We start from the raw sequence: 12,437 nt of genomic DNA, 5'->3' as shown, positions 1-12,437 counted from the left end.
AGAAGTTATTTCAGTCTGTAGCATTTCATTGCCTGAGCCAAACCAAACCAACACAGGAATAGCTAGAAAACCTGGCCAAAGAAAATTAACTTTTCTTCCCTCCTACTGTGACATTTTTGGAAACAGCCACTTAAACATAAAATTAATGAATGAGCAATGTAATTTTTGAGCTGTAACATGAAGCAAAGGATTCCCTTTAGTTACTGAATTAACATAATCCTGGCATTTTAATGCATTTTTATGGCTTTGTATTTGTGTAAGCTGTATTATTATAGGTAAATAGAACGTATACAGTTCATAAAATAGACCACATTAATCTCGTTCAACTAGCAAAATTGTTGCTCTTATGAATGCTATGCATGTAAAAATAGAACATTGCTATTTGTTGGACATCTAGATCACATTTGGTAGAGATTAGAGGAATAACTGTTAAATCCATTTTTGAGTTTAACAAAATTCTGGCTAAACGTGTGTTTTTTGTCGTTAATGATAGCCCTAATACTTGAGCCTCAAAGCACTCAATTCATGACCAGTTTTGATTATTTCTAATTTGAACTATAAGAGAACAGGACTTCAATTTTACTATGTTTACTCTCTGTTCATGCAGATGAGGGAATAAAATTGTTCCCGGTGTTTTGCTATTTTGAAAAATTACCTATAAATGAGAAGAATCATATTTTTTTATTTTATATATTTGTATGCCACCTTTCCTCTAGCACAGGGAGCCAAAACTCCCTTAACTTAAAGTGAATATTTATAAACAATGCAGAATTACATAATCCACCAAATAATTTTGATAGCATACAGAATCTTAAACAAACCTACAAGCAGCAAAGAAAGAAATTCATTTGCTGGGACACTTGGAGCCAGTGGCAGCACTAGGCTTAGTGACACCCCATTCAGGTGGTAGGGATGGGCTGCTCAGAGGGTTGGCAGCAGCCTGCCAGTTCCAGCTCTTGCCCCTCCACCACCCACGCTTCCCAAGATGCTTTGGGATGTACAAATATCAGGCAGGAATTTCACAAAAATATTCATTTTCTCTGCAGCAGGAAGAAAGCTATGGAAATAATTTACCTTTACTTGTGCAATTGAAATGGTTGAATATTAACATCCCAAATTCTTAATTACTTTGTAAAGGACTGTAATGTAATCTTTATATCCTTTCCATGTGTACTGTTGCTAAACAAGGCACTCTCAATTGTATTACTATATGTACTATTTTACATATACATACACAGAGAGGGTAGGAGGGAGGGAGACAGAGGCCCCATTCTCACTTGGGCATTTGCCCCTGGTAGATCTGGGAAGAGCCAGTAATCCCCATTCCGAATCTTCTCGGAAAGAAGTTCCCACTACCTTTACCCCGATCAGTGTAATTTATCCCGTAGATGTTCACACTCATCAAAGTAGCAGTTTAATATGGAGCCTCCTTATTGTCAATCAAATGATGTCAATAGTGACGTGTCATGCAGCCATTCGTCAATGACATGAGTGCTTCCCCCCCTTTTTTAAAATCTAGATTTTCCCTCCGTTTGCTTTCCAAAGCATGATCTCCTTCCCTGGGATTCCCCCTCGGTTTCTCCCCCAAAGCAAGATCTCCTTCCTATACACACATATGTAGCACAAGCATTCACACATTCTAAGCACCAGCATTCGCATAACCTCTAAAAACAATGCTGCTTGCAAAGCGACCGGTGAGAGAGAGGAGGCATCTTCCAACCACAACCCACCCTCTGCCCTTGATTCCTCCCCCTAAATGACCCGATCATGACTGGGGCCAAGTTTACATTGGCCTGGCCCCAGTTTTTTCAAAAAGACACTGGGAAATCGCTGATTTCAAATATCCCACGCTGAGTGGCATTTGCCCTGGATTGGGTGTGCAAGCCTCTGATCCTGGTGTGAAAAATCCAATGCCAGTGGGAACTTCTCACTTTTAATCCAGGGTGGAAATTAGACATTTCTTCATATTGAACTTGAATATCAAAGAAAATTCAGAGGGTGAGCACAAAAACATTAGAGTCCTCTTCCTAGAAGAGTTCCTACATCTGCCTAGTCTAGCATTCTGTTTCAGCATCAGCAAAATAGATATTTCTGTGAAGCTTACAAGCAAGGCACAAAGGCAACAGCCCTCCCAGCAAGGTTTAAGGGAACAACAGTCACCACCAATACCACCATCTGTTCAGCAATTCAGAATATGAAAAACATTTTACATGTATTAACCTGGTGTATATCTTATAACAGACCTGTAGGGTTGGTTAATATTATTGTGCCCACATTGCAGATGCAAGATTGTGGCTGAGAAGGAGTGGGTTGCTTCAGGCCAACAAGTGTTGATTTCTGAAAGACGTTATCTATTTTGTGGCTTAAAACCACTCGGAACCATTATTTATTTTATAACTCATTTGTTTAAATGTGTACAGCCAACCTTTCGTAGAAAAACTATCAAGATGGCTTACAATTTAAATCATGGAACACCAGGAAGCTAATGCCATAAATAAACTGAAAAAGAAATAGTTGCTGGAACAAAAAATAAGTTCAGTCACCACAGCAAATTATCCAGTAGGTTGTCTTACAAAGTTACATCTTGAATGCACACTGGAAAACTGAATACAGAGAGGAAAATGACAGATGGTAGAAAAACGTTGAGGCTTTGTGGGCGTTGAAATTTTTTCTCAAGGGGAAAATGGACAAAATCTATGTTTCCCTCCCCATCAGGATGTGCATAAGGGTTCACATGATGTCCAAGGTGCTTGAATCTGGGAGCTTGGTACTAAAACAAGGATGAGATTTCAGGGGATAGACTGTAGAGGTAATAGGATTTGTCTATTTTGGTTTGAAATTTTGTTATGGGCTCTGCTGAAATGATGCTATCGCAGTTTGCAGAAAATGTTAGTTAAAACAAAGTGGGTGGTTTTATGGAATAATTTGGGGAAAATGTAAAAAACAAACAAACAGAAGTACAGTGGATCCTTGTTATACGCTGGTGTTTGGTTTCAAGATCCCCAGTGGATAACAAAATCCATGGATGCTCAATTCCCATTAAATATCATGATATAGCAAAATGGTGTCCCTGATGAAAAATGGAAAATCAAGGTTTGATATTTGAAATTTATACCTTTTTTTGAACATTTTCAAACTGTGGATGCTTGAATCCGTGTAGAAAAAATCTGTGTATAAGAAGGGCCGACTGTATAATTTAAATAATTAGGAGAGATATGAATATTAGAGCAGGTCACCTAGAAGGCAGGGAGAGAAAAATAAATAAACTGAGGGTTAACCTGTTTTTACTATTTTGAAAGGTGTAATTTAAGCTGATGTTAAGATAGATGGTAGTTAAATGAGAAAACAAAGAGGACAATTTTTAGTTTAATTAATGTAGGTATTGGTAAGAGGCAAAGTGATATGGTTTTTAATAACGTAGACTAGGAAATGAGTCATAACAATAAATAATTAGTTATAGATTATTAAGAAAATTTACTAATAATTCTCAAGGAATTTATAGAAATGCTAGATGGACTATGATGCTTATTTAGGATGATGCGAACTTTGAGCTTAGCTATTAACAATTATACTTTATATAAGGGAGTTTATTTTTATTGCATTAGAAAAGCATTGAGGGTTTTTATATTGTGAGGAATGTAAGGGCCTGTGCAGATCGTGGCCGCGTCAACCAAACGGTGCGGCAATGATGCACCTGGAAAAAAGAGCCGTGAAACACGGTTCCTTTCTCCACCACTATCGAGGCACCATTAGCGCCCTAGAGCAGCGTGGTGACATCCCTTGTGTGCCGCACCATTTGGATGTCATCAGGTGCACCCCAAGATAGTGCCCAGCCAGTGCGGTAGGTCTGAAGACCCTCTGCTCTCCTGAGCACTACTTTTGGTCCCAGGCCGGCACGGAGCACTGCTCTATACTGAGCCTAAGTTTGTAACTGATTGGAATCAACTTTTAGCATTTATCTTTTATGTTTCTCTCCCTCCTCCCTTTTTATATACCTATTTTTAATTTTTCCTCTTTTTGTATCATTTCTCTTTCGATTTTTTTCAATGTTCTATTATTAATGTTAGTTTTTAGTTTTATACAGTGTGCCTGCGTCATATATGGGCGCGCTTTACATGGCTTTCAGCATACACTGAAAGCCATGTGAAGAGGAAGGGGCGTTGCGTCCCATAGGGATGAATGGGGTGTGCGCCCGTGGTGCACGTTCAATGCTGTGCCACTGTGCCACCATGCCACTGCGTGCATGAGCCCCATTCATTTAAATGGGGCTCGAGCATAGGTGTTATTTGTTTTACATGAGGGAGTCTGGAATGGAATCCCCGCATAAACAAAGGGCGTATTGTATATCTGGAAAATTCAATAAAAATGATTTAACATAAAGTGTGTATTTCTATATGCTTGTAGTTTCTTTGGCTTGTCCAGCGTCAATTATTGTGCTCCAATGGCTTCAGTTTTACTGCTCTGGGTTTCTTAGCATTTTTGCCCATCTTAAATGCTAACACATGGCTGCTGTGGCCTGGCATACTATTGCTTGTTTGTCGATAAATGTGGAAAGACTTATTTTAATATGAATGTCTACTGTAACTGTAATTACCACAAGGGATTGCCATACAATTATGAAAATGTCTAATAGATATATATTTCAAAATTCAGTATAGCTGTCTTTTGCACACGTTTCCTATTTCTCTATTCTTGTCTATCTCAGTTTTTATTCATTTTGGGATCGGATTAATTTTCTCTTTGCTTTGCTTTTTAACTATTAAATGAAAGACCAAAATTGGACAATTGCTAATCTCACCAAAATGATCAAGGGGCCTCAGATTACAAATTTCAGTTGAAGCTAATGTCAACAGGTAGATCATGTTGGAACTTGGAAACAATTGTCCAACATGTTTAAGGGAATCTGTCAATGGCTACAAAACATAATTTAAAGCTGACTGCTTTTGGTGAAGCTAGTAAAGGTTCAAGTCAACAGGCATGCATCTGATGTTGGAAAAGTGGCCCCAGTCTCATTTGGAAGATCTCCATGTAGTCTTTGAACAGAACCACACATATCTCCAATATCAGCCACAATACTGCCCACCTGCCCTCTGAAGCACCCTCTTCAAACAAGGGTATCATATCAGCACTTAACCTTCTCTTCTCCAGGCTAAACATACCCAGCTCCCTAACTCTCTCTTCATAAGACCCTTCACCATTTTCGTGGCCCTCTTCTGGACACGCTCCAGCTTCTCAACATCCTTTTTGAATTGTGGTGCCCAGATAGGAGCACATTATTCCAGATAAGGTCTTACCAAGGCAGAATAGATCTCTTGATCTAGACACTAAACCTCTATTGATTCATCCTAGAATTGCACTGGCTTTTTTATCTCCCGGATCACACTGTTGACTCATATTCAATTTGTGGTCTACTAGGACTCCTAGATCCTTTTCACACATAGTCTCATTCAGCCAGGTGTCCCCCATCCGATATCTATGCATTTCATTTCTCCCCCCTAAGTGCAGTACCTTACATTTCTCTGTGTTGAAATTCATTTTGTTAGCTTTGGCCCAGCTTTCTAATCTATTAAGGTCATTTTGAATGTTGGGGTTATTAGCTATTCCTCCTAATTTGGTGTCATCTGCAAATTTTCTAAGCATGCTCCCAATTCTTTCATCTAAGGCCCAGTCCAGACAGGCGTGATAGGGCGCCCTCGTCACATGCAAGGGACGGTGCTTCTAGATGCCCCTTGCCCCTCGCATATGACGAGGAAGTAAAAATGGCAGCACCCTATACAGATGGGCGCCACCATCATTACGTGATGGAAGCCTAGCGTCGGCATGTCGGTGCACCATAGTGATGTTGCGACATGCGTCATTGGCGCACTGTGGCATCATAATGGCACTGTAAGAAGAACCCGCTTTTTGTGAGTTCTTTTTGGTCCGTGGGGAAGTCCCACAGTCTGGAGGCTATGGCTTCCCTGTGGACCAAAGCTGGGCACCGGGAGACTGTCCTTTTTGGATGGTCTGTCCCACACCTAAAAGATGTTGGATAACACTGGGCCCAAGACACAACCCTATGGCACCTGCTAGTTTCTTCTCTCCATGATGAAGAGGAGGCATTGCTGAGCACCCTTTGGGTTCGGCTGGTCAACCAATTGCAAATCTATTTGATAGTTACATTGTCTAACTCACATTTAACTAGCTTGTTTGCAAGAATGTCATGGGGACCTTGTCAAAGGCCTTACTGAAATCAAGATACACTATATCCACAGCATTCCCTTCATCTACCAAGCTGGTAATTTTATCAAAAAAAGAGATCAGATTAGTCTGGCATGACTTGTTTTTCAGAAACCCATGTTGACTTTTTGTGATTATGGCATTCCCTTCCAAATGTTCACAGATTCTGTATAGATAATTAGATAATTAGTAGTGTATGTATTGTGGAAGGTATTGTGTTTTGTGTATATTATTTGCTTCTGTGTTTTCTGTCACTTTTCTTTTTTAAAAACAATAAAAATTAAAAAAAAACCACACAAATGTTCACAGACTCTCTGTTTAATGATCTGCTCTAGAATCTTTCCAGATATTGATGTCAGAGTAACTGGACCATAATTATCCCCCCCCCTTTTAATTAATTAGGATACACCTTGCTTACTTATGTTGTCTAATCCCACTAACCACATTAACCCCACTACCAGTAAAAGCATCTTAAAGGAGGCACACAAATGTACCAAAAGAGGATATAAAATGGTGTTATCTAGTGTGTGCGCTATTTTGACTGTCTACTTAAGTATTTAGGGATAGCCTTGCCAACTAAATTTTGTTTCCAGGTGGCATTAAATATTTCCAACAAGAAGAAGAAGATCAAAAATGCAGCTGTAAAGTCTGAACTCACAAACTTAGACTAGAGACTGATACTTTCAGTGTGGTAGACAATCATTATATACAATAATCTTTTATCCCACTATTGGCACTAAAGCCCTGCAAAACCTGTTCTTGTGAAGTTCTACAGGCACTTGTAAAACATATAAACAAAAGGCATATATCACCTCATACTACTTTATTTAGTTTTCTTAGATGAACAAATAATAAACTTTATCTCCTTTCATCAGTGTAGGGTGGTACTCTTTCAACTTGTTATTCAACTACATCTTAACACCACTGTCATGACCTAACCTCCTCCCTGTACATCCTAACATTCTGCAACATACCTTAAAAAGGGTTCTCAAAACAGCATCTCAAGCAAAGCAAAATAGTCAACTACTGCATATTCATTTTAATCTGTCTGGAAGCAAAATATATCATGACCCATCAGTGCTTCAAGTTTCAGACAAAATCCTTCCACTATACTACCCACAGACTTTAGTACAAAAGGCAAATATTTCACATTGAGCCCTGCACACTTCAGCAAACAACTCCTAAATATTAAGATACTTTTCACATATTTTAAGTCTTTCAAAGTTTTAAAGGAAATGATGGCAAGACAAAATCTTTAGAACATAAATCAGCTATCATTGCAGGGTGGGGAGGATGACAGGGGAGAGGGAGACTTCAAAGAAAAAAAGAGAACCTTACCTTATCCTCCAGCCGGATCAGTCTGGCTCCTACAGTATAGTATCCTTTGTCTACCCCCTTCTCTAAATTAAAAAAAGAAGGCACCGTTATATGATTCTAAAAATTTGCTGCTACTTTAGTTAGGTCCAGACAAAAGTAAGTAGAAAGTTCCCTGACAACATGATGACAACTACAAATATACCCCATCTCATAAATAGATATCATTTGTTAAACAAAATACAAATATAAATGTATTTACCAGGTTATAATGCAGGATTAGAGCCTAAATACTCTGAAGGTACTGGATCCTATCTGATAGAAGATAGGAAGAATGGAAGCTAAGGAAGGTCAGGCCTGATTAGTACTTTGATGGGGGCTGCCAAAGAATACCACATGCTGTAGGCTATATTGCAGAAGAAGCCAATGGCAAACCACTTCTGAGTGTACTTTGCCTATGAAAACTCCACAAAATTGATGAGGTCACCATAAACTGAAAGGTGACTTGAAGGCGCACACACAATTAAGGAATAAGAACCAAGATTTCATTCTTGATATCTCCAACTGAAAGTATTTCAACTAGATATGAGGAAATATGTCAGTTCTCCTTCTACCAGCATCCATCTTTTTGTATATTTTGGTGCATTCTTCAGAAATGAAATTAACTAGATTATCCTCTATTTGTACTGACCAAATTAATTATGTATAGCTATTTTCAGCATGGAGATAACCATGGTGTACCTATCTGCCATTATACCCATTAAAGATTAACACCCACCCCTATAGAAAAAGGGTTATCCAGAACCATTTATACGACAAAAACAGCCTTGGTTGCCTTGGTGGAAGACCTATGCTGGAAACTGGATTGGGTGGTGCATCTTTGTTGCTTTTGTTGGATCTCTCATGAACATTCAGTACCATCATGGTATTCTTTTGGGCAGCTTGGCTGATATGGGTCTTGGGATCACTGTTCTGCAGTTGTTCCAGTCATTTTAGCTCTGAACTTTCTAAGAAGGTAGGAGTGGGGATTGCCGTTCATCCTCTTGGCTGTTAGCTTCTTGCATCTCACAAGGCTTAGCACTGTCCTCTATGTTTTTAACACCTACATGAAGTTGGGGGAAGTCAACTGGAGTTTAGTTTCAGGTGCCATCAACAGGCTGATGATATCCAACTCTCTTTTACAAGTGATGCCAAGGAGACCACCAAAATTCTGAATGGATGCAAAGTAGATGCAGTTAAGGACTGGATGTGAGTAAATTCTCAGAGCTCACTCCAAACAAGACAGAATTTATGTTGGTCAGTAGGAATTCTATCCTGAGTTTGGGAGTATAGCATCTTTTAGAAGGAATTGCAGGTGCTCAGAATCACAGAGTTGTAAGAGACCACAAGGGCTATCCAGTCCAACCATTGCCATGCAGGAATTGTCAATCAAAGCATACCTGACAGATGGCAATTCCGCCTCTGTTGGAAAACCTCCACGGAAGGAGACTCCACCACACTCTGAGAAAGTGTGTTTCACTCTCAAACAGCCCTTACTATCAGGAAGTTCCTCCTAATGCTAAGGTAGAATCTCTTTTCCTGCAGCTTGCATCCATTGCTCCGGGTCCTAGTCTCTGGAGCAGCAGAAAACAAGCTTGCTCCTTCTTCAATATGACATCCCTTCAAGTATTTAAACAGGGCTATCATATCACCTCTTAATCTTCTCTTCTCCAGGGTAAACATACCCATCTCCCTAAGGTGTTCCTCAAGGGCATGGTTTCAAGACCCTTCACCATTTTAGTTGCCCTCCTTTAGACACTCTCCAGTTTCTCAATGTCCTTTTTGAATTGTGGTGCCAAGAACTGGACACAGTATTCCAGGTGGGGCCTGAACAAAGCAGAATAGAATGGCACTATTACTTCCTTTGATCTAGACACTATACTCCTATTGATGTTCAGCTTCATAGCTTGGGGGTGCTCTTGCACCCAGAATTGACCATGGAAGGCCTGGTAGTTGCTGTGGCCAGGAATGCTTTGCTCAGTTTTGGGTTGTGTGCCAGTTGTGGCTTTTCCTAGGGAGGCAGATCTGGTGACAGTGGTTCATGTTGTAATGCTCTCTAAGTAGGCTGCCCTTGAAGAGTGTTCAGAAGCTATAGCTGGTGCAAAATGCAGTATCCAGAACATTGCCAGGTATGTACTTCACACACCAGATAATACTGAATTTAGAACTGCAGTGGATTCCAGTTTGATTCCAAGCTAAATTCAAAGGGTTTGTCCTCCTATAATGATCCTGCCTCAGATCTTCAGTACACAGGGGACACTCTGTTTCATGTCCCGAATAGGAACTGAAAAGCATGTATTAGGGGGAGATGAGTCTCCACATGCCTATTGATGGTCTTTATTTTATTCTTTATAAAAATGTGGTGAATATTCAACAGTTGGCCTTCCACTGATTTTTTTAATGCATGGGTTCAACTATCCATGGCTTGAAAATATTCCAAAATTACAAAAAGCAAACCTTTATTTTGCTATTTTATATAAAGGACTCCATTTCATTAAGCCATTGTATATAATGGGGATTGAGCATCTACAGACTTTGACATCCATGGGGGTCCTGGAACCAATCCCCAGGAGATACCAAAGGCCCACTGTATTTTGTAGAAAGTCCGATAACGTTTTGGCATTTATAGTGCACTCAGTGGTCTTCTTCAGGTGTTATTTTAAAAAACCCACCCTAAATATCAATAATAAATTAAATTTCAAAAATTTTGATGAGGATAACCCATAATTCAAGTTATATTTATGTAAAATACCCTAATGAGTCATATTAATTATGTTTGATATTAAAAAAACTCCATATAAATAGAGGTAGATATTTCAATTGGAAACATTTCTGAAGTTGCTAAAAAAAAAGCTCTCTCCATATAACTGGAGTGTTAAACAATAACGAGGGATTAAGCCTCTAATTTTTAATTTATTTGTGGATTTCAAAAGATGGCCAGAAAGAAGGGGAGGATAGAGGGACTGAGATAAAAAAAATATCTTCAAGTACATCTGCTATAATCCATCTGAAAAGTCATGTATATCTTTTAAGAAGCAAAGTTTCTTGCTGCTCCTTGAGTTGACTTTGACTCATGATAACCCTGGGCTCAAATGCGTTGGGCTTTTTACAAAATAGGACATTCACCAAGGTTTTTAAAGAATAAAGTATAGAGCATTAGTACATGGCAATTCAACTCTTCCTTTGACTGTTTTATGTCCTACTTCTTGCAACTCTAGGTTGGTGGCAGGGCTTTCTTTCTTGCAGGATCTAGCTGTACAACTCGCTTGTAAAGGATGACAGTTTGGCCCTTTTCCCTCTGAGTTTTTGGTGAGCCACTAAGAATAACAAGCCCTTCAGTTCTTAAAATCAAGGATGGCTGCTCTCGTTATTTTAACTGACTGTGGTTTTTAATTAATTTTAAAGGGTTCTCTTAGTCTGTTGTTTAAGGTTTTGAAAAGCTTTTATTAATATATTTAATAGTTTAAATGTTTATATTCATTGTACTTAGAGGCCTTGAGGTGTTGAGAAGTGCTACCTGAATGTTTACAATAAAATAATAAGATAAACACCAGTTCTGCAACACGAACACAGCTGAATTCAGAGGGATCCATACTAGACTTCAGAGATCTGAACAACTTGATGGACAAACCAATTTTATTGTTGTCCATATTCATATTTTATTAGCTCTTTCCTTGCTGAATATAAAACTAGTTGTGAACTTTGCCAAATGATGGTCTGAAGTAAAATTCCTAATTTAGGTTAGATCTTAACTGCCTTCAAGTTGATCTCGACTCATGGTGACCCTCTGTGAGACATCTCCAAGACACCCTGTCCTCCACTGCTCTGCTCAGGTCTTGCAGATTCAGGCCCATGACCTTCCTGATCAAGACTATTCATTTGCCATGCAGTCTTTCTAGTACCTTCTACATTTCCATGCATTATTGTCTCTTGCCATGATTACCCTCTTTTCCTTCCCTATGTATTGCCAGCAACTACCGTACTCTTGCTGCCACCACTGTTGGCAAATAAGTAAAGGGAGGAATGGGGGATGAAGTTGGTACTGTATTTGAGGGACTGGGAGGGCAGTTGGGAAGGGAAGTCTAGCAGTCTTCCAGTTTAAGATTTAATCCAGGATTTTAATAAAAGTAGTCCTTCCCCCATCCATGTAATTCTTCATCTGATGCAATTTTTAGAGCTGTACCTGGAAGAAAGAGGCCAGGTTTTCCCAGGGAATGATCCAGCCTTGGGGGAAAAAAGAGAGGATATATTTACATACATATAATTATACAATAGATATTCAACATGCTTCAGTTTGTGCCAATAATGAAATTCATATTTATATTATCTATAGAGAGCAAGCTAAGTTCCTGGACAAGGGAACCCATTTTTTCCCTTGCAGAATACAAAACAATTCTACCCTTTTTGTTAGTCCAGCTAAATAAGGCTTTTTATCCAGCTCTGCTACACTATACAACTGTCTGACAAATTTAGCACAATATCAAGATTGTCACTTGATGAGAAATCTTCTGTGTTGTGTGTTCCTGACCAAGTGGGCAGCCTATGAACATAAAACTGTATGTGAATAAGCATCACTTTTCAAACACCATGTAGATGGATGGATGCTATGGGTCTCAAATGCAGTCCTCTTTTCCACCAAGTGTGTTAGATATAGACATGGAAGATCAACTGACAAACTCTACAGGCTGTGCCAAAACAAAACAAAACAAAACCAACCCAACAATCCCAAAGTCTGCTTCTTAGTGATGCTACATTCCAGTTTCCAGGAACTCTACCAATGTCACCATTCTTGATGAGTAAGAATCTTCCGTTGGTACTGCTTTCCACCTCTTTTATCTATTGACTTAGATTCTCAAGCTCTGCTA

At 39.2% G+C, this 12,437-nt stretch overlaps 1 protein-coding gene across 1 annotated transcript in view; it reads right to left on the bottom strand.

Moving 5' to 3' along the window:
* The window catches only part of LOC121931669 (potassium voltage-gated channel subfamily KQT member 1-like), a 330,206-nt gene that overhangs the window by 126,117 nt on the left and 191,652 nt on the right, over window positions 1–12,437 (bottom strand). The window contains exons 15-16 of the mRNA XM_042469647.1: window positions 11,756–11,796; window positions 7,558–7,619 (exon numbers count right to left, since the gene is read on the bottom strand). Coding sequence (XP_042325581.1) covers window positions 7,558–7,619; window positions 11,756–11,796 — 103 coding nt within the window. The remainder of the gene's footprint in view (window positions 1–7,557; window positions 7,620–11,755; window positions 11,797–12,437) is intronic.

The sequence above is a fragment of the Sceloporus undulatus genome, chromosome 5 (genome assembly GCF_019175285.1).
Source record: "Sceloporus undulatus isolate JIND9_A2432 ecotype Alabama chromosome 5, SceUnd_v1.1, whole genome shotgun sequence".
NCBI lineage: Eukaryota > Metazoa > Chordata > Lepidosauria > Squamata > Phrynosomatidae > Sceloporus > Sceloporus undulatus.
Note: the sequence above shows the minus strand (reverse complement) of the source record. Positions and strands in the feature narration are given on the sequence as shown.